We start from the raw sequence: 24,909 nt of genomic DNA, 5'->3' as shown, positions 1-24,909 counted from the left end.
GCTTGCACAGTAAAGGTGTAGTTATTAAAGATGGGTAGCTACCAAATGAATGCATTTGGCATTGTCTAACGGGCTTTCACTCAAAACTATGCTTTGTTTTAAGCTAACTGACAACATTTGAAAGGTATCCTAAGCAAATTGTTTAAAATGAGAAATGTACTGACCTAGGGCTCAGCACTCACAGGACTGGGCCTAGTTAACAGACTAAGGGCAAAACTCCCACTGACTTCAACAGAGCCAGGATTTCACCCCTACAGAGTAAATTGTAACAAGCAAAACTGAAATCACCTGAGAATAAAGTGACTATTAGATTACTAAAGTGAAAGGGACCAGGCTTCCAAATCTGTTAGCGCACAAATGTGTGGGGTGCTGTATGTCAGAGGGTATGTCACAGAGCCCCACATGAAATGAAAGACACCAAAAAGCAAACAGCTGGGCATAGTTTGTAAGCTATTTCTGATGCCAGTGATTTACAATGAGGGAGCATGTGCACGCACGAGAGAGCAGGTTTTTGCAGGACACAGATGAATCTAGATCTAAACTGAGTGAGTTACCTGGTCATCAGGGAAGGATGAAAGGACCAGGATGAGGATCATGCTGGAGCTCAGTAAATCCTGGAAGCAAGAGAAAATTGAAGGGCTCAACAGGATCAGGAAAAACAACACCATGGAGTCTCATTGGATTCAAAGGCCAGATTCTAACAATTGCCACAGCTGAAATTACTTGTTTAACTCAAAAGCAGCAGCTCCCGGACTTACAGTCATCAGAAGTAGCAGAGAATGTGCTCCCTACATCAGACATCAGCACTCTGCCCCGGCAATCAGTGATTCTATTCCTCTAAAGTGAATTCTACGGCTCTGTAGCAACACCACACACAGAAAAGGAGAGGAGCAGAAAACTCTGCAACAGTGCTGATCGAACAAAATTCCCCAATACTTGATAAATATTTAGTCTTTGATTGACTCAATCATAGTTAGCCCATTGGCATTCATAAAGCTTTGGAACTGACTGAATGATTCAGTCAAATACATATCTTCAGCCCTATTTAAGTAACATATCACAGTTACATGAGTAATGTCCACATGACAGAGAACAACCCACTTGCAATTTGGGTACTGAAGTCTGAATACTGAATTTCAAGATCAAATAGTTAATGAACAATCCAGAGGGTTGTCATTCATGTGCCTGGGATATTTTTAAAATACCAAATAGATTCTCAGTTAACAGTATTATGCAAATACTTTAAGATGCAACAAATAAGCCAAAATTCACCAAATCTGCATTTGGCAAATTTTGTTTGATCAGCCTTACTTTGTAATAAATCAATAATCATTGTGGGGCTGAAGTGCGAATGTTTTCTATAAAGAAAAAAGTAGCATGAATTTAAGGACAAGATATAAATGCTTGAACAACTTCTTTTTAAAATGAAAACTAGATTAGTGGTGTGGGTTTCATGTAAACGCTAAGGGGTGAATTTTCCCTTTGGTCCATGCATGAAACTTCCATTTAGAAAAGCACTGTCAGGATAAAAATGATATATTTAAAAGAAATTCCTTATCTACCACATTGCTAGTAGCAATTTAGTTAAACCCAGACAATTTTTAAAAAAAATCGAATTGACTTGTCCTCAGTTTATGCTGTTTTTATTACTTATTATTTGCATTTCCTTCAGCCTGAGCAGTGAAACTGGATTGGTTAGTTTCACTTTCTGGGCCTGATACTCAGCTGGTGTACATCAGCATAGTTCCATTGAAGTCAATGGGGCTACACAAAATTACATCCACTGAGATCTGTCCCTCTGTTGTGGTCAAATTCACTGATGAACTCATGTGCTATCACAGACTTTGGGCTTCCAAATCTGTAGCATGTTTAGATTAAAAACAAAATGTTACTACTGCAATAAAACATAACCATGAAAACATTTCCAGAGGATTCACATTAGGCTTTGTAAAACTCGTTAAAAGATTACATTTTTGGACCTAGAACTTCCTGTTTGTATTCTTTACCTTTTTAATACTAAAGGGAATTAGGAAAGTACATTGAAAGGATACTTGAATTCATAGTTTGATACCTACAGTCCAAATCATTTTCCCTACACCATGCTTCTATGACGGTGATTCCTCTGTCTTTACCAGTTAATGAATCACTCTGCCATAGATGACTGCTTGAGACTTTCCTGTGCTGTATGTTAATTGAAGGACTTCACCAAACCAATCAGAGTTTATCTTTTCTGATTCTCAGAATGAGATTTATTGGAATATCCCAAGACTCAGAATGCTCTGGTGTGAACGTGACCTTTAAAGCAATATTGATATGAGTGAGTGCACATGCATTTCATGACGTCCTTTAAAGATGAAGTCTTTCTACATGTATGACGATTCAGCCAAGCAACACAAAAACAGTAGCCCCCCTCAATGGCCTGTTGGTTTATGTGTTGTCTTATAATTTCAAGTTAACAAGAAACCAAATAAGGTAGAATTGCTTCAGGAAGCAATATCCTGTTCTTCGATTTTCTCAGGGTTTCTGTATTTTCTGCCTCAGAGAGAAGATGATCCTGTCTTTAAGGCCTTAGGTCAACCTAGCTACATCACTCGGGGAGGTGAAAAATTTTGCTCCCAGGACAATGTAATTAGGATGATCTAACCGAAGTGTAGATGCGGCTAGATTGATGGAAAAATCATTTTGTTGACCTAGCTACTGCCTCTCAGAGAGGTGGATTAACTACAGCAACAGGAGAACCCTTGCAATCGATTTAGGAAAAGTTTATACTACAGCGCTGTACTACTAGACATGTCCTCATTCTCTGTCTTAGTCTGACAGCTTAATGATTCTCCCATTGCTAACAGAATCTTGCTCAGATTTACCTTTGTCTCCATTCTGAGACAGCAAAAACCAATAATCGATGTCAATCAAAGAAGAACATTCCAATTTAGCTCAGTGGTCTCAAACTTGAGTGATCTGAGACTGAGACCTTTTGGGCAACCAGCTGTCTGTTTTTTTAAGAGACAGACCTTCCTTTATGCTTACTGTTCCCCGTTCTAGATCAAGCCAATACAGGATGAACTTTGCCCCTTATTTTAGAAATAACTGTTCAAAGGATCATACACATGCATGATTTTGTGTGACAAAAAAACCCCCTAAAAACAAAAACTATTATGAGGTGCAGCCCCCTTTTTTATCTGTACAACACGTAGCACAATGTGACCCTGTTCCTTGAGTGGGGTTCCTAGGTACTACTGTAAAACGCATTCTCAGATTTTTGCTATTCTTTTCATACACTAATCTATTATTATCTTGTAGATACTCATCCTAAATCCTCTGCTTACACATCAATCCTTGGCATTGTTCTGTGTTTGCACAGTGCCTAGCACAATGGAGTTGTGATCCATAACTAGGGCTCCTAGGCACTAAGTTTATTCAAATAAATAAACGATGATGATGGTGATGATGATTATGATGATCTGGGAAAATCGAAGAGACATCCATTCTCTCTAAGCAAGAAGTGATTCATTCTAGAGCAAAGATCTCTCTTTCTGCCAAAATGTGTGTGGTTTATTCTGGAGTACAGAGGCAAGGTGTAAAACTCATTTCCTTGAACCAACACCCAAAGGCACTCATCAAGTCTTGAAGCCTTTGTTTGTGCCCACTGTATTATTAGTTGTAAATATTTAGATTTGGATGTTCATAAATAGCATCTGAATTTATGAGCAGAATTTAGCTTTATCTGAACTCTCTTATTTTAGAATGGAATAAAGGATGGTCAGGTCCTTGGGTACCTAGCTATAAGATGTGATCAAATATATGCAGACAATTAAATTAAACCTTCTCGAATGTCCCCCAGGATGTAGACAGCATCAGCTCTCAATTTAAATTTTTTGGTTTTGAAGCTTAATATTATTACACAGACAGCCTTGACTTTCTGCAATTGCTGCTCACGATAACGGATGATGATGGGGGAAATGAGAACAGTCAACAAAATGTGTGTGGGGTCTAACCAGCAAGAAGGGGGAGGAGTTATTTAGTGAGAACATGAAGGTAGAATTAGGAGTAATGGAATTAAAATAAGGAGGGGAAAATGTAAACTGAATATTAGTCTGGGGAGTAAATTCCCCAGAGGAATAGTGGAAGCTTCATCATTTTGGACAATAAAAAAATGTATAAAAGGGAACAACCTGCATTGGCACTGAGCTGCAGTGGGAGACCTAACTGGCCGTTCCAACTCTAATTTCTAGGATTCTTCAAACCAACAAAATATGTGGGTCCAGATCTTCTGCTGATGTGAACTGGCCTAGCTCCTCTGAAATCAGTGGAGCTACCCCAGCTGGTGTAAACTGGCAAGAAGACTAGAGATCTTTTGGAGATGTTGAGACAGCAGGCTGACAGGGAAGGAAAATTCATTATATCCCTTTATGTTCTTGGCTTCCAGCATTGCAAATAAATGAAAACAGGGGTTGGTGCGTCTTTCACCTTAACCTGGCAGATGGGACCAGGCGATTAAAATGTTCTACATTTAGTAAAGTATATTTAAAATAACATGAAGGTAGAATGACAAGAAAGAAGAGAAGACTGTATGTTCGCTGTAAATACTGATGCTCTCTCCTCCTTAGATCCCATGTGTGCAGAAAGAAAAGGCAAGGTCATTTAATTATCCCAGACCTCACTGATTGGTCCAAACTTCATTATCTCCAAAGGTAGTTATTCCGCCACTTCCTTTGGAAGATTATCCTACCTCCAAATGGTTCTTACAGTTACACAGATTTCCCTAATGGTACAGAAGGGCCCAGCGCATCCTCCCTGAAAAATGGGCCTTACTTTGAAAGAGGAATTGGAAATCAGATTCACACCTAAGTATCTAGTGCATTCTAGGAATGATTTGACTGCAAACTACACATGAACCTCTTATGGCTCCAGCCGGACTCAACTATACTCACCTCTTATACCATCAAAGGGCAGTTCAGTTGTCAAAATCAAAAACCTCTTAAATGTTTAAGATAATTCAATCATTTTACACTGAGGCATTAAGGCAGTGACAATAAATACAGGCACAGAATCTCAACTGTTTCCAAGCCAAATGAGTTTTAGTGTGTTCCAGTATTTTAAATCACTATACGAGGTCCTAGAGTGATCAACAACAGTTGCAAAAGTGTGGGTTTAGCAACTCAAACTAAGTATTAGAGTGCCAGTTAAGAAATCAGGAACTGTGAGCCTTGGAGCACGCCACGCATATATGAAAACAATGTTACTGAGAGAAGTCAGTCTGACCACTACAAGGATGATCGGTTTCATCAGTCTAGAAGGAAACCACCATTAGTAAGGCAACATGGTCCTGGTAAATAGATAAAATATGGAGATTATCTTTCCATATACATTCTATATATACACATTATGTTTGCAAAATCAGAAGCTCGGAAAGAAACATAATATTAAATCCAGCAAATAAATTGATGGCATAATTATCTTTGCTGCACCAAGAAGGAAAAGCACTGTTTGCTCTCAGCATGTTCCAGGAATGTTTTAGGCCCTGATCCAGCAAAGCATTTGAGCACATGCTTAGCTTTAAGAGTTGGGACATTGGCTTTAATGGTACTACTCACACTCTTGAAGTTAAGCACATTTATGTGCTTTGCTAGGTCTGGGCCTTTGCCATTATGGGCCTGATCTGGCAACGTGTTGAGAGCCTCCGGGGAGATGCTCCTCACTCTTCACTCCCATTCACTTCAACAGGAGTTCAAGTTGCTCAGCACCTACTAGGAGGGATTGCTATACAAGTGTTGCAAGGCCACCTCAGAGTGTTAGACTCTAAGCTGCCTATTGTTAGTGGCCACTTATAATAAAATGCTCTCCAGGATTTAATAGTTAAAGTGTTTTACGATCATCAGCTTGTTACTGTAAACACTTCATACAGTTTAACGTCACCCAAGTATTTTAAGACCAGCTGACAAGAAACATAGCAGCAGCTCTTACTAGCCGTGTTTATGTGATGAACAGATTGTTGTCTGCAAAAAGAAAAGGAGTACCTGTGGCACCTTAGAGACTAACACATTTATTTGAGTATAAGCTTTTGTGAGCTACAGCTCACTTCTGAATGCATCCGATGAAGTGAGCTGTAACTCACGAAAGCTTATGCTCAAATAAATTTGTTAGTTTCTCAGGTGCCACAAGTACTCCTTTTCTTTTTGTGGATACAGACTAAAATGGCTGCTACTCTGAAACCTGTCAGATAGTTGTCTGTGAACATTAGATTTCACACAGGTTTGCACATTTGAAAGTATGTGGAAAAAAACCCACAAAGAGCAAAAGCAGTTCACTGCTAGGCAGTATGGTCTAGTGGCTAGTACACTGGACTGGGACTTGGAAGATCTGGGTATTCATTGCTCTGCCATGGGCCTGCTGGATGACTTTGAGCAAGTCACTTCCCCTGTCTGTGTCTAAGGTTCCCAACTCTAAAATGGAGATAATAATACTGACCTCCTTTGTAAAGTACGTTGAGATCTACTGATGAAAGTACTAGATAAGAGCTAGGAAAAAGGCTCTGATTCTTCTACGTGCCGAGCATCTCCTGTGAGATGCAGTGTCCCTTCAGGACTTGGACACAATGGAGAGCAGCTGGTTATTTTGTGAATCCTGGATTAAATAAACATTTCTTTGGTAGACACTTTTTCTTTTCATTTTTGCAAAACTTAGCTCCAATTCTGCCTGTCAGATTTGACCAGGAGCAATGTTTTGTGGTGGTATTATTTCTGAGTGGGGGAAGAGACAAATTTGAACTCCCCTCCTTCTAAAATAAGAAACACTGACAATTACTATAATTGTCTATCATATCTGAATACTCCAAGATGAGCTAGCTATTTCTGAGCAGCATTAGTGACCCCTCATGAGTAATCATTCTATCATGCAGATGAAAGTGTTGCTTTTAAAGTAAAAGATGAGACAAATCATGAACCCAACTGATCTATGTGCTGGCCTCAAGCATCGTCTAGAAAGAAAAGCTTCTTTATACTTTGGGAGCTCTTCATCTCTCCTTCCATCTTCTCTATGGCCAGGCTCCTAACATGTAACTGCTCAATAGACATGTTTTAATACTTGCTTATTGAATCACAGAGATTTATTGGAACATGGCAAGTCCCAACTCCAGCACATGCAGGCAGGACTGAAATTCCTGCTAAAAGCCTCAGATCATACAACAACATAATAACACACAAGACAGTCGCTTCTTATTAAGTTAAGGATACAGTACCATCTATTGAGGGAGGAACTGTCTGCATTGATCATTACAATATCTGTAGTTCACCAAGAATGTGGTTGTATTCTGGGGCAAAACACAGTTAATTGAATTAACTTATTTCATGAGGCTGCTTTTTAGTGTTACTGAACAGCATGTTCCTGATATATAAGTAATGAGTACAGTGTATCACAGCTGCTTCTCCTGGCCAATAAAAGCATTGCTTAGTTTTGTGTTCTGTAGTTGTAAATCATTTTGCCTAATTAATCCTAATTAATGATTGTAGGCAATTTCTTGAGCTCAGTTATCTGTTTATTTAATTACAGTAACATACTGTACTGTGTCCTCTGTTTGACAGGATGCTCTGCACAATAGTTTCATCCAGCAAATAAAAGGGTTAATTAGTTCTCAGAATAAACACAGAGGCTAAATTGGAGTCTAAATTAGCTACTGTGTTCATATTAGCCAGAAGTGCTTGGACTCATTCATCATTAGTGATAATTATTGTTATTGCTTATACAATATAGAAATATACTGCCTAGCATTATGCAGCCCTGATTCCTCTAGGCTCCATTGCAATAATAATAGTAATAATAATAATAATTAATAATTAATAAATACTATACATGGATAATCTTAAATGATATGGATGATCACAAAAGGAGATACAGAGATTGATGATGTCCAGAAAAGTTTGGTGATGATATAAAGCTACGGGTTGGCTTGGCTAAATGTGCATTGGCATCTGTACAGAGGAGTAGACTGGTACAAGATAACAAAGGTACTATCCAAGATATTTCTCAACATGGCCCCTATAAATTCCTTGGGATAACAAAACTGTTAGAGTTACAACATAAGAAATCAAAGAAGAAGTGAGGAAAGAACATTACAGACTAACAAGAACTACTCTGAAGACAAAACTCAACTTGAATAATTTGATCTGAGCCATTAATACATGGGGGATACCAAATAGTACAGTACACCTCTAGAATGATCAAGTGAAATCAAGAGGAGAAGAAAAAAAACTTGATTTCCAAACAAGAAAGATCTTGGTGATGCGTAGTGTCATGGATTGCAATGAAGATATGGACAGGATGTACATCCAGTGATGAGATTAAGGAAAAGTTTTGCTATCTGTGGAGGAATTGACAATCAATCAAAATATACAAGGATTCAGCCAAAGTAAAAGATCATCTGGCTGCAATAACAAGCAATGGCCAAGTGTGTTCCCAGCCCCAGAAAGCATCAAAGAAAGGAGATACAAACTGCCAAAGAAAGACTCAAAATATTTACACAGAAATCACTGTACAGACAGTGGTGGAGACCCCGCACACTCATTAGTGACTGAAGATTAACAGATTCATGGCTTAGTTGTAGAAAGATACCTCAAAAGAAAAGTGGAGAGTCTCATGAGTGTACCAGAGCAGTCCTTAAGGCTTAATTATGTTCAAAACAAAACTGACTGACAGAACTGTCCCCTGAACTGCAGAACTGAAAAGGAAGAGACCATGGAGCATGTGTTGAGCACCTGCAGGTGCCTGACTGGCAGAAATACATGAACAGGCATAATTAAGTTGCCAAGTGTCTGCATTGGAGTCTCTGTGGCAAGCATGTATTTAAACAAACCATGCAGTATTATGAGCACCAAACTGAAGGCGCTCTAGAGAATGAAAGAGGCTATGATTTTACAGGATCTGGCAATTGTCAAAGACCAAATGGGGCAGGCAGACAGACTGGACATAGTTGTAGGAAAGAAGTCAAAGAAGACCTTGCTGATTGATAGTGCCAGATCAGCACACAAAAACATAAAGAAACAAGAAGAGAAGATGGTGATGTATGAAGAACTCTGCCATGAAGTGGAACAATTATGGAAAACAAGAAAGAAGATGATCCTGGTGATCACTGGAGCACTTGGAGTGATCCCTAAAGGTCTGAATAAGCAGCTCAACAACATGTCAGGAGTGCAAGACATCACAATGCAGGATCTGCAGGAGACAGCTCTCCGAGGCACTTCTAAGGAAAGTCAAAGGAAAAAATGTGCATTTGAGCACCTCAAATGCAGGAATTTTGCAGAGAGTTTAACAGAACTCCTGACTACTGAAACCTACAGAGTTGATTCACAATCAAGATTTACTGGGGACTCATGGGGATAAATTTTAAATGTTTAAAGATCCTGTATGTTGTGAAGGCTAGTTATCAAAAAATCCCTACGATGTAATTTTGAAGGATAATAATAATAAATACATATGGTGTTTGTCAGATAAAACACATGGCCCCCACCCACAAGTTTACAATCTAAGGCTCCAATCCTCAAAATCTTCACTCAGGCAAACTGCCCCATCCCTAGTTTCCTCAGCCACATTATGACAGTGAGTCTGACTCTTCGTTCACTTACACTGATGCAAAAATGGACTAAGACCCTCAACCTCAACTGTGTTCCATCCATGTAAAGCTGGTGTCAGATCCGAATCAGCCCCAGTGTGCCACTGTCTCTTGCAGGGGATCAGTTCAGCATCACTACAGAAAAGGAGCTCCTCTCCCTAGCGGACTGTCAGTGCTAACACTGCTGGAATGACATGAAATCAGCAAACTTGATAATCTGAACTATAAAAAAAAGTCACCAATATTTCCCGAGGCGGATGCTCAGACATTTGTCCTGTGTAAAAAGGAATAGTTGCTGGTGATTTTTCTGTGGAAAGTTGCTATTTGTTTGCATTTTTTAAAAAGCCCATGCTGATTACTTGCATTAAGACAGCCATGAGATTAGTGACCCGAATAGAAAAGTGAGTCAGCAAAAATTAACAAACCAACAAAATCCTTGCACAATGACTGGTCTAAGCAAAGGCAGCATCCTATCTGCTAGCCCACAAAACAAAAGGATGCATATACACGACCTACAGCCTCTGTGGAACTGGGTGAGTCTGGTTTTGATATCACTGAACAGCTAGATTGAGCTTCATTGCCAGCAGCCATAGGAATAAACCCAGAGAAGGTGTGAATTAAAAAAACACAAACCAAATGCAAGTATTGTTCCTGTGATACAGCTCCCATGTGATGTTTGCTCCAGTGCTCTTGCTTTTATCTGAGCTAGAATCTCAATGGACATAAAGCCAGCCCAGAGGAATGTTACTGACACACAGGCAACTTATAGATCAGCAATCTGAAATCCTAGTTAGTACTTAATAACAGATGACACAGAACTGAATCAGGATTTATGTCTCAATGTGTTTGCTAGAAATAAGATATTTTGGTATGCGAAGGCCATTACTTAACACGCTCTTTCCATTCTGAAAGGTACTGAAGGTGGTTCACTGCCCCCCTCCAAGGGAAGTCAGTGTAGAGATATTCTATATTTACACTGGTTTAGCCAAGAATGGATTCTGGGACAATGAGACAAACCACTTCACTCCTTTTCTACACATCAACTCCCTGTTACAGCATTCACATGTTAGCCCTGCTCTCCTGAACTGCCCCCACTAGAGAGTCCGAGCTGGTGGTTGCCCAGAACTTACAGACTCCGGAACAGAGAAATATGAGATTTCCTTCCTCTTTGTTTCCTCTGGTTTGTTGGATCTTTTAGTTTAATATACAACAGGAACAAAGTTCCTGGCATTAGAAATTCAGCTTTGTGTTGCCAATTATTCTCCTGCACAGAAAGCATTAATCCTTAAACAAATGATGTGGTCTCTTACAGTAGCCCAACCCACTCCCTACTTCACAGGTGTAACCCCAAAGATCCTACCACAACCTGGCATTATTTTGCTGTCTACCTCATCATGACTGCAGGTCTCATGCATTCTCATACGATACAACTAGAACTAGGCAAAATGTTTCAGACAAATATTTTATTCATGGAAAAATGCAGTTTTGAGTCAACCAGAACTAGTTGCAAATTTATGTTGAATTTGGCAAACAGTTTTGGCCAAAAAAAATTGTTATTACATTTTTTAAAAGTCAGTGTTTTGTTTCAACATTTTCAAAATGAAACAATTTCATTTTTCATTTCAAAATGATGTTTCATTTTAAAATTTGCCTAAATTTAATTCTTTGTTCTTTCCCACCTCCCTCCCCCTCCCCCCAAACCTCCTCCCAAAACATTTCATTTAGGGTAGATCTTAACTTCTGAGAAGTTTGGTTGGGTTCAGGTAGGTTTTGGTTTGAACCCATCTATAGTTACAACTATAATGTTAGGATGTAACTGCATTTTAAATCAGTTTCACACAGATACAAAGCCATAACTATGCAGTTGTGGCCACATCGGTCCCAGGATATTAGACAGACATGGTGGATGAGGTAATAATTTTATTGGACCAACTTCTGTTGGTGAGAGAGACAGAGCTCTTCCTGAGCGTCACAGCTAAATCTAAGATCCGCTTTCAACAGACAAGCCTGGGAGCTGAAATTCAAAACTTTGCTAGACACTGAAAATTAGGTCTTAATAAAGACACTGGATTTACGGCTTATTACAACAATCTGTAACCGTTAACCCCCCTTTTTTGTCCTATGACTACAGGGGTGTTAATGGGTCACCTTGAATGGTCCCTTAGAATATGTGCTAATTACTTCTGCGAAACTATCTGTTCCATCTGATATTTGAGCTGACACGCTCTAAGGGCAGGTCTACACTTAAAACACTGCAGTGACACAGCTGCACCAGTAAACTGAGCCACTGTCGCGCTTCGGTGAAGACGCTACCTACACTGACAGGAGAGCTTCTCCTGTCAGCCTGGTTAATCCACCTCCATGAGAGGCGGGAGTTATGTCAACAGGAGAGGCCCTTCTGTTGACATAGCGCTGTCTACCCAGGGCTTAGGTCGGTTTAACTGCATTGCTCAGGGGTGTGGATTTTTTATACCGCTGAGCGACATAGTTATAGCGACCTAATTTCCTAGTCTAGACCTGGCCTTAGTACCTTTCCCGGACCTGAAGAAGAGCTCTGTGCAGCTTGAAAACTTGTCTTTCCCACCAGCAGAAGTTGGTTTGATAAAAGATATTACCTCACCTGTCCATCCTTGCCTCTCTAAAACCATAAGTAGACAGAGCCAAAGCATCATTACAGGAAACAAGCTCTGCTGTGGATTGTATGGGAGGTTCCTATTCACTGATGAAAACTTGGCTTCTGTTTTCACAGTGAAATATTCACTCTGCGCCAACACATTCATTCTCCTGCAACAGGTTTTTAAAACCTCTGTATGATTCCCTTTTTTATTTATAGAGCTCTGTCATCATGTTTTTCTGACTTTACTGCACAATGTATAGCTGCTATACATTCACCAACAAAAATGTAAGAAAGTACATTATGGATTGTATTGAAAATCAGACAAGTCTATAGCCACAGAAACCTGATTGTTTAAGAAGAGCTCACTCTCTCTCTCTCTCTCTACACACACACACTGGAATATACTGTGCCATAAAAATAAATTGCTGTGGTAAAGAAAATGCACACAGTGTGATTGATTTGCCATCAAACATCTTCATGGACTTGCTCCTGCTTCTTGCATTGATCAAAGAGGTTTGGCTTCACAATAAACCTCTAGGAATGCAGGACACTTGCTTTTTGCAGGTTAGAGGACAGATGAGAAGGTCCCTGGAGATTCAAGAATGAGTATTGGGGAGGGGGAATCCCTCCAAAGCAGCATGATGTGTTCACTCACACTTCAGGTGTCAGCTTCATTTGGGGAGAAAATCCAGCTGGCCCATAGCCCTTACAAGCATAAATGCTGATTCTCCAGTACATATGGCAGTACCATTCAAAGAGCTATGACAATGATACTGTTTATAGCTCTGAAAATGGCGCTGCCATCTGCACCATGCATGCAGCGGTTCTGCTCACCAGGAAGCGAGGGTTCTGTAGAGGGACAAGTTCTTGGACCTGCTGTTCTATTGTGCTAAAGGGTGGCTATGACACAATGCAACCCCTGGAAACTGGAATGAAACAAAATCACTCTCTATTCTGTGAGAAAAATCACCCTTCTGAGCTCTTGTTCTGGTTGTCTGGAGAAAGGAATGATGGGGTGACACAGATTGCACATTATTTTACAGTTAACACTACAGGTGGCATTGAGGGTAGGATTGGCATTGAGATGCTAACACACTGGTAGCCATTCTGGGCAGGTGTCATACTGTAAAAGCACTGATCATCACATATACAGATCTCCTCTTTTACTCTGCACTCTAACAGGAGAGGAGGGGCATTCCTCTTTCCTCCCCCCTTTAATATATTGGCACATTCTTGTTTTTCCTCTTCCTTCTGTGCAGCTTTAAGGTGCTGTGTGGATGTGTGCTCTATCCTACTTCTTTGACTAGCGTGGTTAGTAAATGCTCCACAATATTTGGACATTAATTCACACCCCCACACAAAAGCATTCCTGCGAAGCTTCATACAGTGTGCCACCCACAATAATACCTACTGAGTAAATCATCAGACACAATTTCTCCATTAATCCCATTGGGCGGCTTGTGATGAAGTGTGGATAAGTGTTATTGTCCTTTTGAGCAGGAAGCCAGGGCTCAGCTGTATTATTTGCAGTTGGTCCTCAGTAGCATTCATTAGATCTGAAGTCTTTCTTGATGATACTGTTTGGAGAATGGTACATGCATTTGTATCTCTGTTGCCAAAGCAACTTCTGGTCTGGAACAATTGCTGTGTGATGGGGAGCTATAGCAAGTACAAGAGTGCATCCCTCGCACACTAAAGATATCTTGGAAGTGGGGAAAGAGACAACACCAAAGCGGGAGCTTTAATTCATCTAGGAAGTGGTGTCTAACCTGCAGCCTTCAAGGGTGACTTTGGTAAGGAGGAAGTTTGTATTTGATTATGGTGTGAGTTACAAATATCTTTCCTGCTCCGTGCCCTTTGATTTTTAACCAGAAGTATTTGAAACCTTCCTGTCACTATGGGGAGAAGGCGGGGGCTCTCCTGCCAAGGCATGCAAACCCCAGAGAGAGCAAGACAGGAACTTGAATGGCTCTGCCTGAGCTTCAGGGAATACCTAGGAAATGATGGCTCCTCTCCCCAATGCTGCCACTCAGGGTACCCTAGGAGAGGGGGAAAGGGAGAATCTGCAAAACAGTCACCAGTTCTAGTCTTTGAGTCTTTGCCCCCAGCCCAGGTTAGATCAGCGGATGTAACTTGTGCCAGCTGGCAATGGTTTCCAAGGATTCATATGCTAGCTGGGGATAACTAGAGCACCGTGTACCCCCCTCAAAACCCTGACATGTCCCTGTGCTTGGACTGATAGGAGGAAGGGAGGCACAGAGGCTGGCTATGCTGGCTCTGTGCTCATTGGACACTCCCCATGCAAGAGAATCACCAGGAGAGGATTTGTTGGGTGGTTTCTGCTCCTGCTGTGCTGCCCAAGTGGCAGAAAGGATGCAGAACAGGGCAGAGAATCTACCTGTAGTACTGACTGTGACCTCTTAGCTTTCTTAAAATACTGTGTTTAACCCTCAGGCTAAAAAAGGATCTAAGGTGTGATTCTGGTACATGCTGAACATTTGAAAGTCCCACTGAAACCAAAAGGATCAGACCTTTAGTTAATTATATCTACATATTCTCCAGGGATTATACATCTAGGCTACACAGACAAAGACATTCACTACAAGGTACATATTCACTTTAAGTTTCACAAGCCGCAATGTGTTCATCAGTAACTCTGATTTTAAAGCGAGATTAAAGCAATGGCTAACATTTATTTTAGGAAGCACATTTACCTTTCAGAAATATAAACTACTTCATTTTCCACTGGCAAAGCAATTTAAAATGCATTAAAGAATGACCTCAAGTTGAAAAAAAAAACCGCTCTGCGTGGGTTTGAACATGAATTTCTGACTACAATTAATTGCATCCTTATTTTAGAGACTTGAAAACACTTTATAGTTCCCTGGTAAATTCAGGGAATATTCTCAAGCAGGGTACAGTACTTTCTATCATATAGTTGCTTGCTCTGCACTGTATTCACCCTTTCAGACTCCTGGCTTTGTAAGACAGAGATTCTGTTCTCTATGTGATATTTCAAGGAGTGTGCACCAGTTATAATATATAATAAATATAATAAAACACTATATAATAAAATTTACAGGGGGAGCAGATGTGTTACAGCCCCGTTGTTCTGCTCTGGCTATGCAGATTATTCATAAAGCTGCCTGAACCAGCTAGCTGGTGATTTTTCTGGTGCAGGACAATCCCCAGATGGCGTCACACTCCCTTGCAGCTCCTAGTGCAGACAGTGTCATGTTCTTGGTGCGAAGATGTTTTAGGGACAGCCCAGGGTCGAAGAGCCTCAAACAGCTTACAGCCAGGGTCTGATTCTTGACTCACACCTGTTTTACAGTGGTATAACTGCACTAGCTTTACTGGTGTTAATCCTGGGTTAGACCAGTTTAACTCAGGGGAGACTCCACCCCACTGTGTCTGTTTCAGCTCTTTAAAGGGACGCATTGTACTGGTTTAGAACAAAATGGGACCTACCTTAATTTTTTTCTATACTTTTTTCTTAATTTCAACTCACACTCAATGAAAAATTAAATTAGGAAAACTGCCCTTCTTCAGTCTGAGACATAAAAGAATTATGTGTACATTTCCCCAAGTGGTTAACGTACCAACCCTTTTCTCAGCGCTAAGCATTCTCCCCCATCACTAAAACTGGTGGCACAGAGAAAGCAGTGAACGTTTATCCCTACACATGTACGGTTACAGATAAACACACGTATTCATATACATCTTGGCAACTTCCTCACACTCGCAGACCCATTTAGACCCATGCAGGATTACTTTCACACCCTAGATCCATTCACAAACAACCACTCATACCCATGGATTCACAATCATTTACACAGACAGACAGACATACGCAGTTTTAATTTGGAGGAGCATTTGGGTCTCCTGGTTTCTTTTCCTTTCTGGGATTTTTGCTGCTTTTTTGCTGGTTCTGACTGATCAATTTCTAGCAGAATTATTTGTGTCCAACAGGTGACCCAAAATAGGCTTCACCAATTTGCACCAAAAATCCCATCACGACTGGGCTGAATATTGCCTTTGTAACCTCCAGCCACAGCCTTCATCCTATCTGCAGTGCATATTTTGGCTTGATGAACTTCTAATTATTCCCACCAGGGACCCTAAACCCAAGACACCTGTTTTCTTGGTCACAACAAACTGCAACTGAGCAGGCTCTACAAAATGTCATACAGCCCCCCTCCTTCCCCGAAAGGCACATCTCCCCTCCCCTAATCACCTTCCCCACTGCCACCTTTCCAGCCTGTCACATTTAATCAGTTCATCAGAACCAGATATCTTAGAACAGCTCATTCCCTTCTGGATGAATCACTTGGTTTGAAGATTGCCTTGACAACCTAAATGTTTTTCTGTGTCGGGGCCTAATCAAAGTGATGACTTTGAAGACTCTGACAAATCAGGGCTGGTTTTGACAACAGCAAATTGTGAAATATGCTTCTGCTTTAACGCCGACTCTCACAATGCAGTTGGCAAGAGAGCGTCCTAGCACAGGAGCCTGCTTAGCTGATGAAGCCATTGGGCCAGATCCTCAGCTAATGTAAACAGATGCAGCTCTACAGAACTCAAAGGGTGTATGCTGATTTTAAAGCAACTGAGGATCTGGCCCATATAAGTTCCATTCTCTTCTCTGTATCCTTCCTCCCAGCCACCTTCCCTCTTGCAAGACCTTGGCCCTGATTCTCCCTGCCCTGTCTGTAACCATTTATACTTAAACTAAGAGGATGTAAAAATGCTGCCAGACCTTTGTTTTGGACCTACTTAGAACAGGTGTAAATGACTTCACATGGCAGTGGACATTCAGGCCCTCTATCTATAGCTAGCAGGACAAATGAGAGCAAGACAGCTGGGCTACCAATTGGCCATCAGGGCTGTTACTCAAGTTGGAGAGAAGAAAGGAAACTGGGTATGCCTTTCTCTAGAATCCTGATCATGGTGGCATGCATCCCCTGGAGCAATCTGTTACCTTGAGCCCAGTGTCACTTGGCAGTGGAGGAATGCAGATGTAGTATACTCTGCTAAAACCCAGGCTGGAGATGAGGAGTAATGCACCATTCTCGGGAGCAGAGGAAGTCCAGCAGAAGCATAACGCTCACGCACCGATGGCTAGCAGAAAGGAGACTCATCCTGAAAGACTCTGAGCTGGATTGTGCTTTGTTATGAGTGCAACTCCATTGACCACAGTGAAGCTCCTCCTGATTAACACCAGAGTGAGGGAGCAGAGAATAAGGCCCTAGATTTCTTGTGCTGCTGGTGGCAACAGTAGATGTTTACAGTATTTCCGTCAAGATGACAAACCCTGCTCTGGATGCACTGAGCTGTGCTAGCAGTACAAAGCTTACCTGGCCATTTTAGAATTTCCCACACATTGGGAAAGCCCTTGGATGACACACAGATGCTGTCGGGACTCTTATGTCACCATTTTCCCGACCTTCACTGGTACAGCAATGTAGCTGGGGAATCCCTATCCCCTGGCAATATCTGCCTGCTCTAACAGCCTCTTGGGGGTTGTGGCCAGTCAACATAAATTAAAGATGCCCACAGGCTGCTCTAATCTGTGCTGGGCATCTTCTGGGCCAAAGTAGAGTAGCCACAGGATCCAGGGCCTCCAAACGGGACTTAAAGCTACTGCCTTTTACTACCCCTAGTTTTATGGCTCAGCCACATTACAGAATCTGGTCCACAATTTTTTCTGTATAACTCACAGGCCCTGTGAGATTTCCTTTAGCAGATTCCAGCCTCCTGTGGGTGAAAAGGAGGTCAAACAGCTTGAAGGTCAAGAGTTCTCTCTGTTCACAGAAGACATTTTTCAAAAAGAAATAGTAAAAACTATCAGAAATTAGATGAAATACGAATTAAAACTAAACAAATCAAAAAACCCTGACTGGAAAAAAACCTAAAATGGAGTTGAGCTTTCTTTTTTTTTTCTTTTTTTCCTGGTTGAGATAATAATTAACCCCAGGCAGGGATCTACAAAGGGAATTAGGTGTTGCAATGCTTTAGACACCTTGAAAATCGCTGGTATCCACAAACTCTGGGCTAGTCGCCTAGGCTCCCCATACAATGAATGGGAAGACATGGGTGCCTGAGAAAAGGATCCACAAAAGTGACTGTGCTAGGTGGCTCACCACCAAAGCTAGCCATGTGGAGATGCCAATGACTGAGTGCGTCCTAAACCCTGCCCCTCTTATAGTTCAGGTTGCAGGGAGGCCCCATCCCTGCTTGCAACCCACAGCCAGGAACCCCTATCGCCTGAAATCAGATGCCTTGGTTGTTCTTGCAGAGAGGGAGTTTGAGCTAGGGGTCTCCCACATCCTGGATGAGGACGCTAACCTCTGGCCTAATGGTTATAAGGAAGGCCTAACTGTACACAAACCAGTTAGGGGGAAGGAGGTGGTGCTCTTCATTATAATCTTGGCCCAGTGGTTAGGGTACTCACGGGGAGGTGTAGGAGACCCAGGTTCAATTCTCCCCTCTGCTTACTGTGGAGAAGGGTTTCCTACCTCTTGGGTGAGCTCCACTCTCTGGAGTATAGTGATCCAATCACTATATAATACAAAGTAGAATGAGGGAGAGCCACATCATAAAGTCCCATAGGCCAGTAGTTAGAGCACTCACCAGAGAAGGGAATTGAACTGGGATTTCCAATATCCTGGCGGAATGCACAAACCCCTGAGCTAAAGGTTACTAGGGAGTCTCCTTTCCTCCTGGACATCTTGTGTGGAGTTAGGAATATTCAGAGCACACCTACTTGACTGGGTCCCACAGGCAAGACAGGTGTTCCCCCATCTAGCTTCACCTAGTCTGAGGCTCACACGGTGGCTTAGGTGTGAGACAGGCACCTGGATGTCTGTCTGAGGCAGCAGTGCGCATGCCCAGGGACAGAAACTCAGGCACCTCGGGAACTTTTACAGCAAAAACATAGGTGTCAAATGAGTTTAGAGTTAGGCGGGAAGTTTGTGGATTGCAGTAGTGCCTAAATCTGGGCCCTAGGTGCCTAAGTCCCTGGGCCCTGGGGTTTGTACTTATGAAAAATGGATCACCACCTCATACACACTCACTGGAGGTGCAAGGTCATGGGATTCTATAAGAAGGTTACACACAAGTGGCTCAGAAGTTCTTGGGAATTTGTCTGTTGTCTCTGACTGTCCCTGCTGGAGCCAATTATTTCATTGTGAGATGATACTGCAGCAGGCATATATGGAGACTGTAGAACAGAGGCCTCTAAATATCTTTGGCAAAAATCTCACTATATGCTACTTTCATGCTCCCTTCAGTCAAGCTGCTTGTGAGAACCCCAGTGCCTGACAACATACAATGAGTCATGTGCCGATTGCGTTATTCTCTGTGAGGCACTTTGGCTGTACAGCCATTTAATAGGAAATGAATGGAAATGACAGTGGAGGAGATACCAGGGTGAGGGAGCGAGACACAAAAACTCACATTAGGGTTCTCACCAGCAACTTGTACAAGAAAACAGTGGCCTTAATGATTAGGAGAAGGGCTCTCGCACAGCATCTGGCAAGGAGAGGGTTAAAACCCTCATTCCAAACAGCCAGACATCCCTGCAGTGTGCTAACATGGATGGGTGGAGTAGCAGGTGCTCTATACAGAAATGTTAATTTGCCTCATTGGCAGCAGGCACCTGATTGCTGAAGGAAGGAAATAAAAGAGCAGGGAAGAGGTGCTAATGGCAGAGCTGGGAGTGGGGGAAAGGGAGGGAATGTGGTACAAGAAAGCTGTGGTTAGCATAATGCTAATACCATTTTTTTTTTTTAAGCACACAAAGCTCAGTTATACAGGATGCACCTAGTATATGATGTAAAGACATTACAGCAGCTAGTTCTAGAAGTGATAATAAGAGTAGCTATGTTAACTGAAGCCAGCTTGGCTTTAGCTTGTATTTATTTGGGCTGAGGAAGCCCTGTCATTCTCTTCAGACTATAGCTGATAGACACACACAAACAGAAAATGAAGATCCCCTGTAGAAGAAAAGGCCTCTGTCATTCTTCATTACCTAAAATAAAGACAGGCCATATTTCTCCCCGATCTGGTTCCTGAACTCCAGAGCTAGACTGCAAATTCCCTTAAATCATATATGTGAGGTTCAGCCTAAATCAGCCAAAATGGGAAAGTTGAATGCAGCTGGATTAATTAATAATCACCTCCTCAGCATAGTGTCTGGGTGCACGTATCTCCTGGCTAAAAGCTGCTTGCTTGTGACCACTGAGCATACATCTACACTGCAACTTGGACTGAGCCTCCCAACTCACGTAGACAGACTTCTGTTAGTGGGGCTTATGCCAGCACGCTAAAAGTAGCTGTGTGGATTCTGTGACACTGGTAGTGGCTCAGGCTAGCCACCTGAAATCAGAACCAGCCTGGCTCTGAGCTCAGATGACTAGGCATTCTTAAGCACAGTGCAGGGTGTGTGGAGTTGCTAATTTCCATATCCAAGCAAAGAGGAGCTGAGCTAATAATTAGTTAACAATAATAATAATAATAATTTGACACATAGTTCCTCTCTCCATCCCTGGAAAAGGCTAGCAGAGAGAGTGGGTGCACGGGCAGGAATTAAGGTGTTTGACAGGAACCATCTGATGCTAAAGCCTGTTTGGAAGGAACCTTTCAAAGTGAGGCCTAAGGAGCCAGGGTGCAGTTCTGGCAGCCTACCAACTAACTAGGGGAATGTTCTGTGATCTGTAATAGTTGTAAAAAGAAAAGGAGTACTTGTGGCACCTTAGAGACTAACCAATTTATTTGAGCATGAGCTTTCATGAGCTGTAGCTCACGAAAGCTCATGCTCAAATAAATTGGTTAGTCTCTAAGGTGCCACAAGTACTCCTTTTCTTTTTGCGAATACAGACTAACACGGCTGTTACTCTGAAACCTGTAATAGTTGTGAAGCATGATGTAAAATTCCTGACCATTAATCTCAGTTGTGTTCAGAAGAGAACCCTGCTTAGGAGAGAGTCTGGTCACACACACATGCCCAGGATTCTGTTCTTGGCCCTTAAAAATCAGGGTCAGACAGGGTGCAGTGTTGATGGGGTCATAGATGCTGGAAGTTACTGAGATTTTTCTGGCAACAGGTACTTTATAAATTCCACAAAATGAATCCTGCTGGTTAGAGATGGAAATGACTGGTGTAGCCTCTCCATTCTCTCTCCCTCTCTCCATCCTGGCTGGCTGAACCTGGTTTATTCCCTGCTCCAATGAGTTATACAGTCCACTCCCAAATATCCACTGTTATAGGGTTTTCTCTACTGCCCTTGGGAGACTAGTACACACCCTAATGAACCTCATTATTGAGAAAATTTCCCTGACAGCTTAACTTTTCCTTCATTTCTACTTACAGCCCTTTGGAGGGGAAAAAGAAGTCCTCTGCCAAATTGGTCATTGCACCCTTCAATTCCTGCAGCAGAACTATTCCGAAGTAGGTCAGAAAAACCTGACACGTAGCAGTGGAGCAGCTTGCATCATGGTCACTGCCCTGGGACTTGCAGATGGTGCTGTCTATCCAGGGGCCTAACTAGGTGAAATTACAGATGGCAGAAACAGATACTGTATCACTCAAGTCACACTGCTGTATTCAAACAACTGTAGATACTGGCTTGGGTTTTCTTTAAACTTAAACTGTGTCAAAGATTCAGTAGACACGCAGGGATCATAAGAAATCCAGCTAGAGCACGTATTCCATTTTCTGATATTAACATCGAGCAGCAATACCCACATCAGAATAAAAAAGTATTGAAGAAAGAGGGATTAATCCTCTGCCTGCCAGAGTCCTTTTCTATTTACTGGGCATTTGGATTCTTCTTAATCACTGGGTCCCTTGCTGTTACTGTGTTATGTGGACTGTTGCTACTGGCACATCAAAGTCATGCAGGATACCATTATTTTCCACTAGCTCATCCCATCTGTAGTAACTCTGACGGCCAAGCAAAACCAGGCTATTGCTCCCTGTGGGGGAAGTTGTCTAGTGGGTTTGAGGTGGCAGCTTGCACTAGGACAGAGCTCCTACCTTTCCTCGTGTTGTCATTGTGTGTGTGTTCTTTTCGGTGGTAGGAGGCGCAATTATCCCCAAGGTTAGTTACTGTCGTCAGTACCTGGTCAGACCCCCTAGTCAGACTTAGTCAGAACCTTGGTGGAATTCACTGGGTAAATTTCCTAAGTGCTATATCTGGCAGAGCAAGGGGCTTAGAAAGATTTTATGTCTAAACCAGAGGTTCTCAAACTGTGGTCTGCGGACCACCAGTGTCCGCGAGGTCCATTCAAGTGGCCTGTGGATAGGTCCCTCTAAGGTGCGTGCCTGAGCGGCCACACGCAAAAGAATGAAGGGCCATCCACCTAATTAGTGGAGCCGAGCAGGCGTGGCTCCACTAATTAGGTGCCTGGACCCTGAAGAAGACGCACATGTAAGGTGAGGTGGTGGCTTTGAGAGGAGTAGGGGGTAGGTTGGAGGGGGGCAGTGGAGTGAGAAGAGGAGGTGGGGGGAATTTGGGATGTGCAGGGCTGTGGCAGCCAGAGAAAGAGGTGACTTTCCCCAGCTCCAGAGTTGTGGCTGCCAGGGAAAGGAGGCCTTCCTTCCCAGCCCCAGCTCGGGGGCTGCCATGGCGGGGGAGAGAGGGCACATCCATCGCATTAGAAAGTGAGAGCAAGTATTTAGTGAGAGCAAGTATCAAGAATACTGAAATTAAAATATGAGTTGTGCGCTTTTATTTGTAGAACAAAAGAAAGTTGTTTATTATTAAGGTTTTTTTATATTGCGCTTTTATCCAAAGCGATTTATAATACTTAGCTAACTGTACAAACAACATTTGGAAAGATCATTAAGTGGTCCGCCGAGACCCTCAGCAATTTTCAAGTGGTCTGTGGAAAAAGAAGTTTGAGAACCACTGGTCTAAACACAGATCAGCATGCATAGTGCTATACAAATCTGGCATGCAATTAATATCAGTCTGTCAGCTAAAGCTTTGTCATCTTTGTTATTCTTTTGTACAGCACGTAGTGCAATGCGGCTGTGAACTACCATAATATAAATAATAATCCTCAAAGTCAGAAGAGTACCATAAAAAGAATGCATCCTACCCGTTGTATTGCCAACAATAAGAGTATCTGCATACAGGAAATGACACACACCATTCTGATGTAAGTTCTTGACATGGTTTGTTTAAAGTTTTCCCATCAACCCCATCCCTGGTGAGCCACACAACAAGGGAAGTGTATTAAAAAGGAATAATAAACGCACATACGCACACACATACACACAATGCTACAGTAATAAAAGAAAAGACTTACAGAGCATGTTCAGGGTTAGACAGGAACTGGTCTATTGCAGAACAGCAGGAGGAACTTGGAGATAGAAGAACAGCCACTTTTAGTGCAGACGGGAGAAAAGACAGACACAGTGAGGGGGTAAAGAGAGAAAGGAAAGAAAACACAGAGATGGTTAATAGGAAAATGACCTCCAGTTAACCTGTCATTAAACACCAAGAAATTATGTTAAAATAACCTCAAGCTCCAAATATGCCCTCTCCCTCAAGGGAAGGGAAAATCTCAGCTAATATTGATGGCGATTGGGTCAGAGGAATAAGGCATATCATGTGGTCCCTTGCTAAATAAACCCTTTGAAATGCTCAGGAGGGGAGGTGTTCCGTCTTCCTCCACAGGTGTTCTCTGTCTTCTCACTCATGCTTTCTTTAGCAAAATAGCCCCACATTTTCCTTTTCCAAAAGTTCTCAGGTTTGCTCCAGGGAGGTCTGGTTGGATATTGTGATATTTATATGCCCCCTCCCACACACTAGTCACATGACCAGAATCATCTGACTAGAGGGGATGGCACATATCCTCCATAATCATATCTCTCAGCTACATCTATGAAAGCGACCTGTCTCTGCTAAGGGTGCAGATAAATTCCATATCTACACTGTGAGGCTACATATCAATCTCCCCTCATTCCCACCCATCATAAAGAACTAACATGTCAGCCTCTGAGAAACTGGATTTATGGTGGAAAAGTGGACACATCATTATCTACAGCACCTCTAGCTGGCAATCCTAGGATGCTCAGACAACTCCGTTATACTGGACATGGGAATGTCTGCCTATTTTTCTAGATGTACACATCTGACTAATTACTTAGTCCCTGTTTTATCAGAACTCTTCAGGCTGAAGTGCACAGCTGGGACAACTGTGATTTCATTTCTAGTAAAGCTCTTCCAGTGGCTGGCAGCCAGGATCCAGCACAAAGTTCTAATAATTGTTTGCTGCATAAAACATGCAGCTGGCCATCTCTCCACTACACCCAAGTTTAATGGGAAATAAGTATGACCACAGGTCCCAGCAAGTGGTTTCTTAATGCTCAATGTTCTTCAGAATGATAGGGCTGGCACCTAGTCCCCATCTTCACCATCTCATGCTGGCAAGGGCTGAGCTCTATGCAGAGTTGGTGCTCAGCCACAGGGATGAAGGGAGCAGTCCCTCCAGCTGATCACTGATAGACTGCAAAGGGAGTCCACAACTTCACTGAGAAATTTAAACATCAGAAATAGTTGTAAGATTGGGGGTGGGTGGGAATTGGGATATGCCAGTGCTTTTCCTTTATGGTCACAAAGTTGTCTGTGGAGCTCACACCTGCCTTAGTTTCTGCCTTCCTTCTATGGAGGAGGTG

The 24,909-nt window shown here is 42.2% G+C and overlaps 1 protein-coding gene across 4 annotated transcripts in view; it reads right to left on the bottom strand.

The window, feature by feature from the left end:
- The window catches only part of HTR4 (5-hydroxytryptamine receptor 4), a 208,315-nt gene that overhangs the window by 29,939 nt on the left and 153,467 nt on the right, over positions 1 to 24,909 (bottom strand). The window contains exons 7-8 of one of the 4 annotated variants that reach the window (XR_012160260.2): positions 23,538 to 23,613; positions 555 to 614 (exon numbers count right to left, since the gene is read on the bottom strand). The exons of 1 other annotated variant lie outside the window; for it this stretch is intronic. Coding sequence is in view for 1 of the 3 variants with exons in the window: in XM_073355856.2 (XP_073211957.1) it covers positions 23,553 to 23,613 (61 nt within the window). In the remaining 2 variants the exon portion in view is untranslated. The remainder of the gene's footprint in view (positions 1 to 554; positions 615 to 23,537; positions 23,614 to 24,909) is intronic. 2 more of the 4 variants (XR_012160261.2, XM_073355856.2) reach the window with 2 other exon arrangements.

Source organism: Lepidochelys kempii, chromosome 8, assembly GCF_965140285.1.
Source record: "Lepidochelys kempii isolate rLepKem1 chromosome 8, rLepKem1.hap1, whole genome shotgun sequence".
Lineage (NCBI taxonomy): Eukaryota > Metazoa > Chordata > Testudines > Cheloniidae > Lepidochelys > Lepidochelys kempii.
This window is presented reverse-complemented; position numbering and strand designations above follow the sequence as displayed.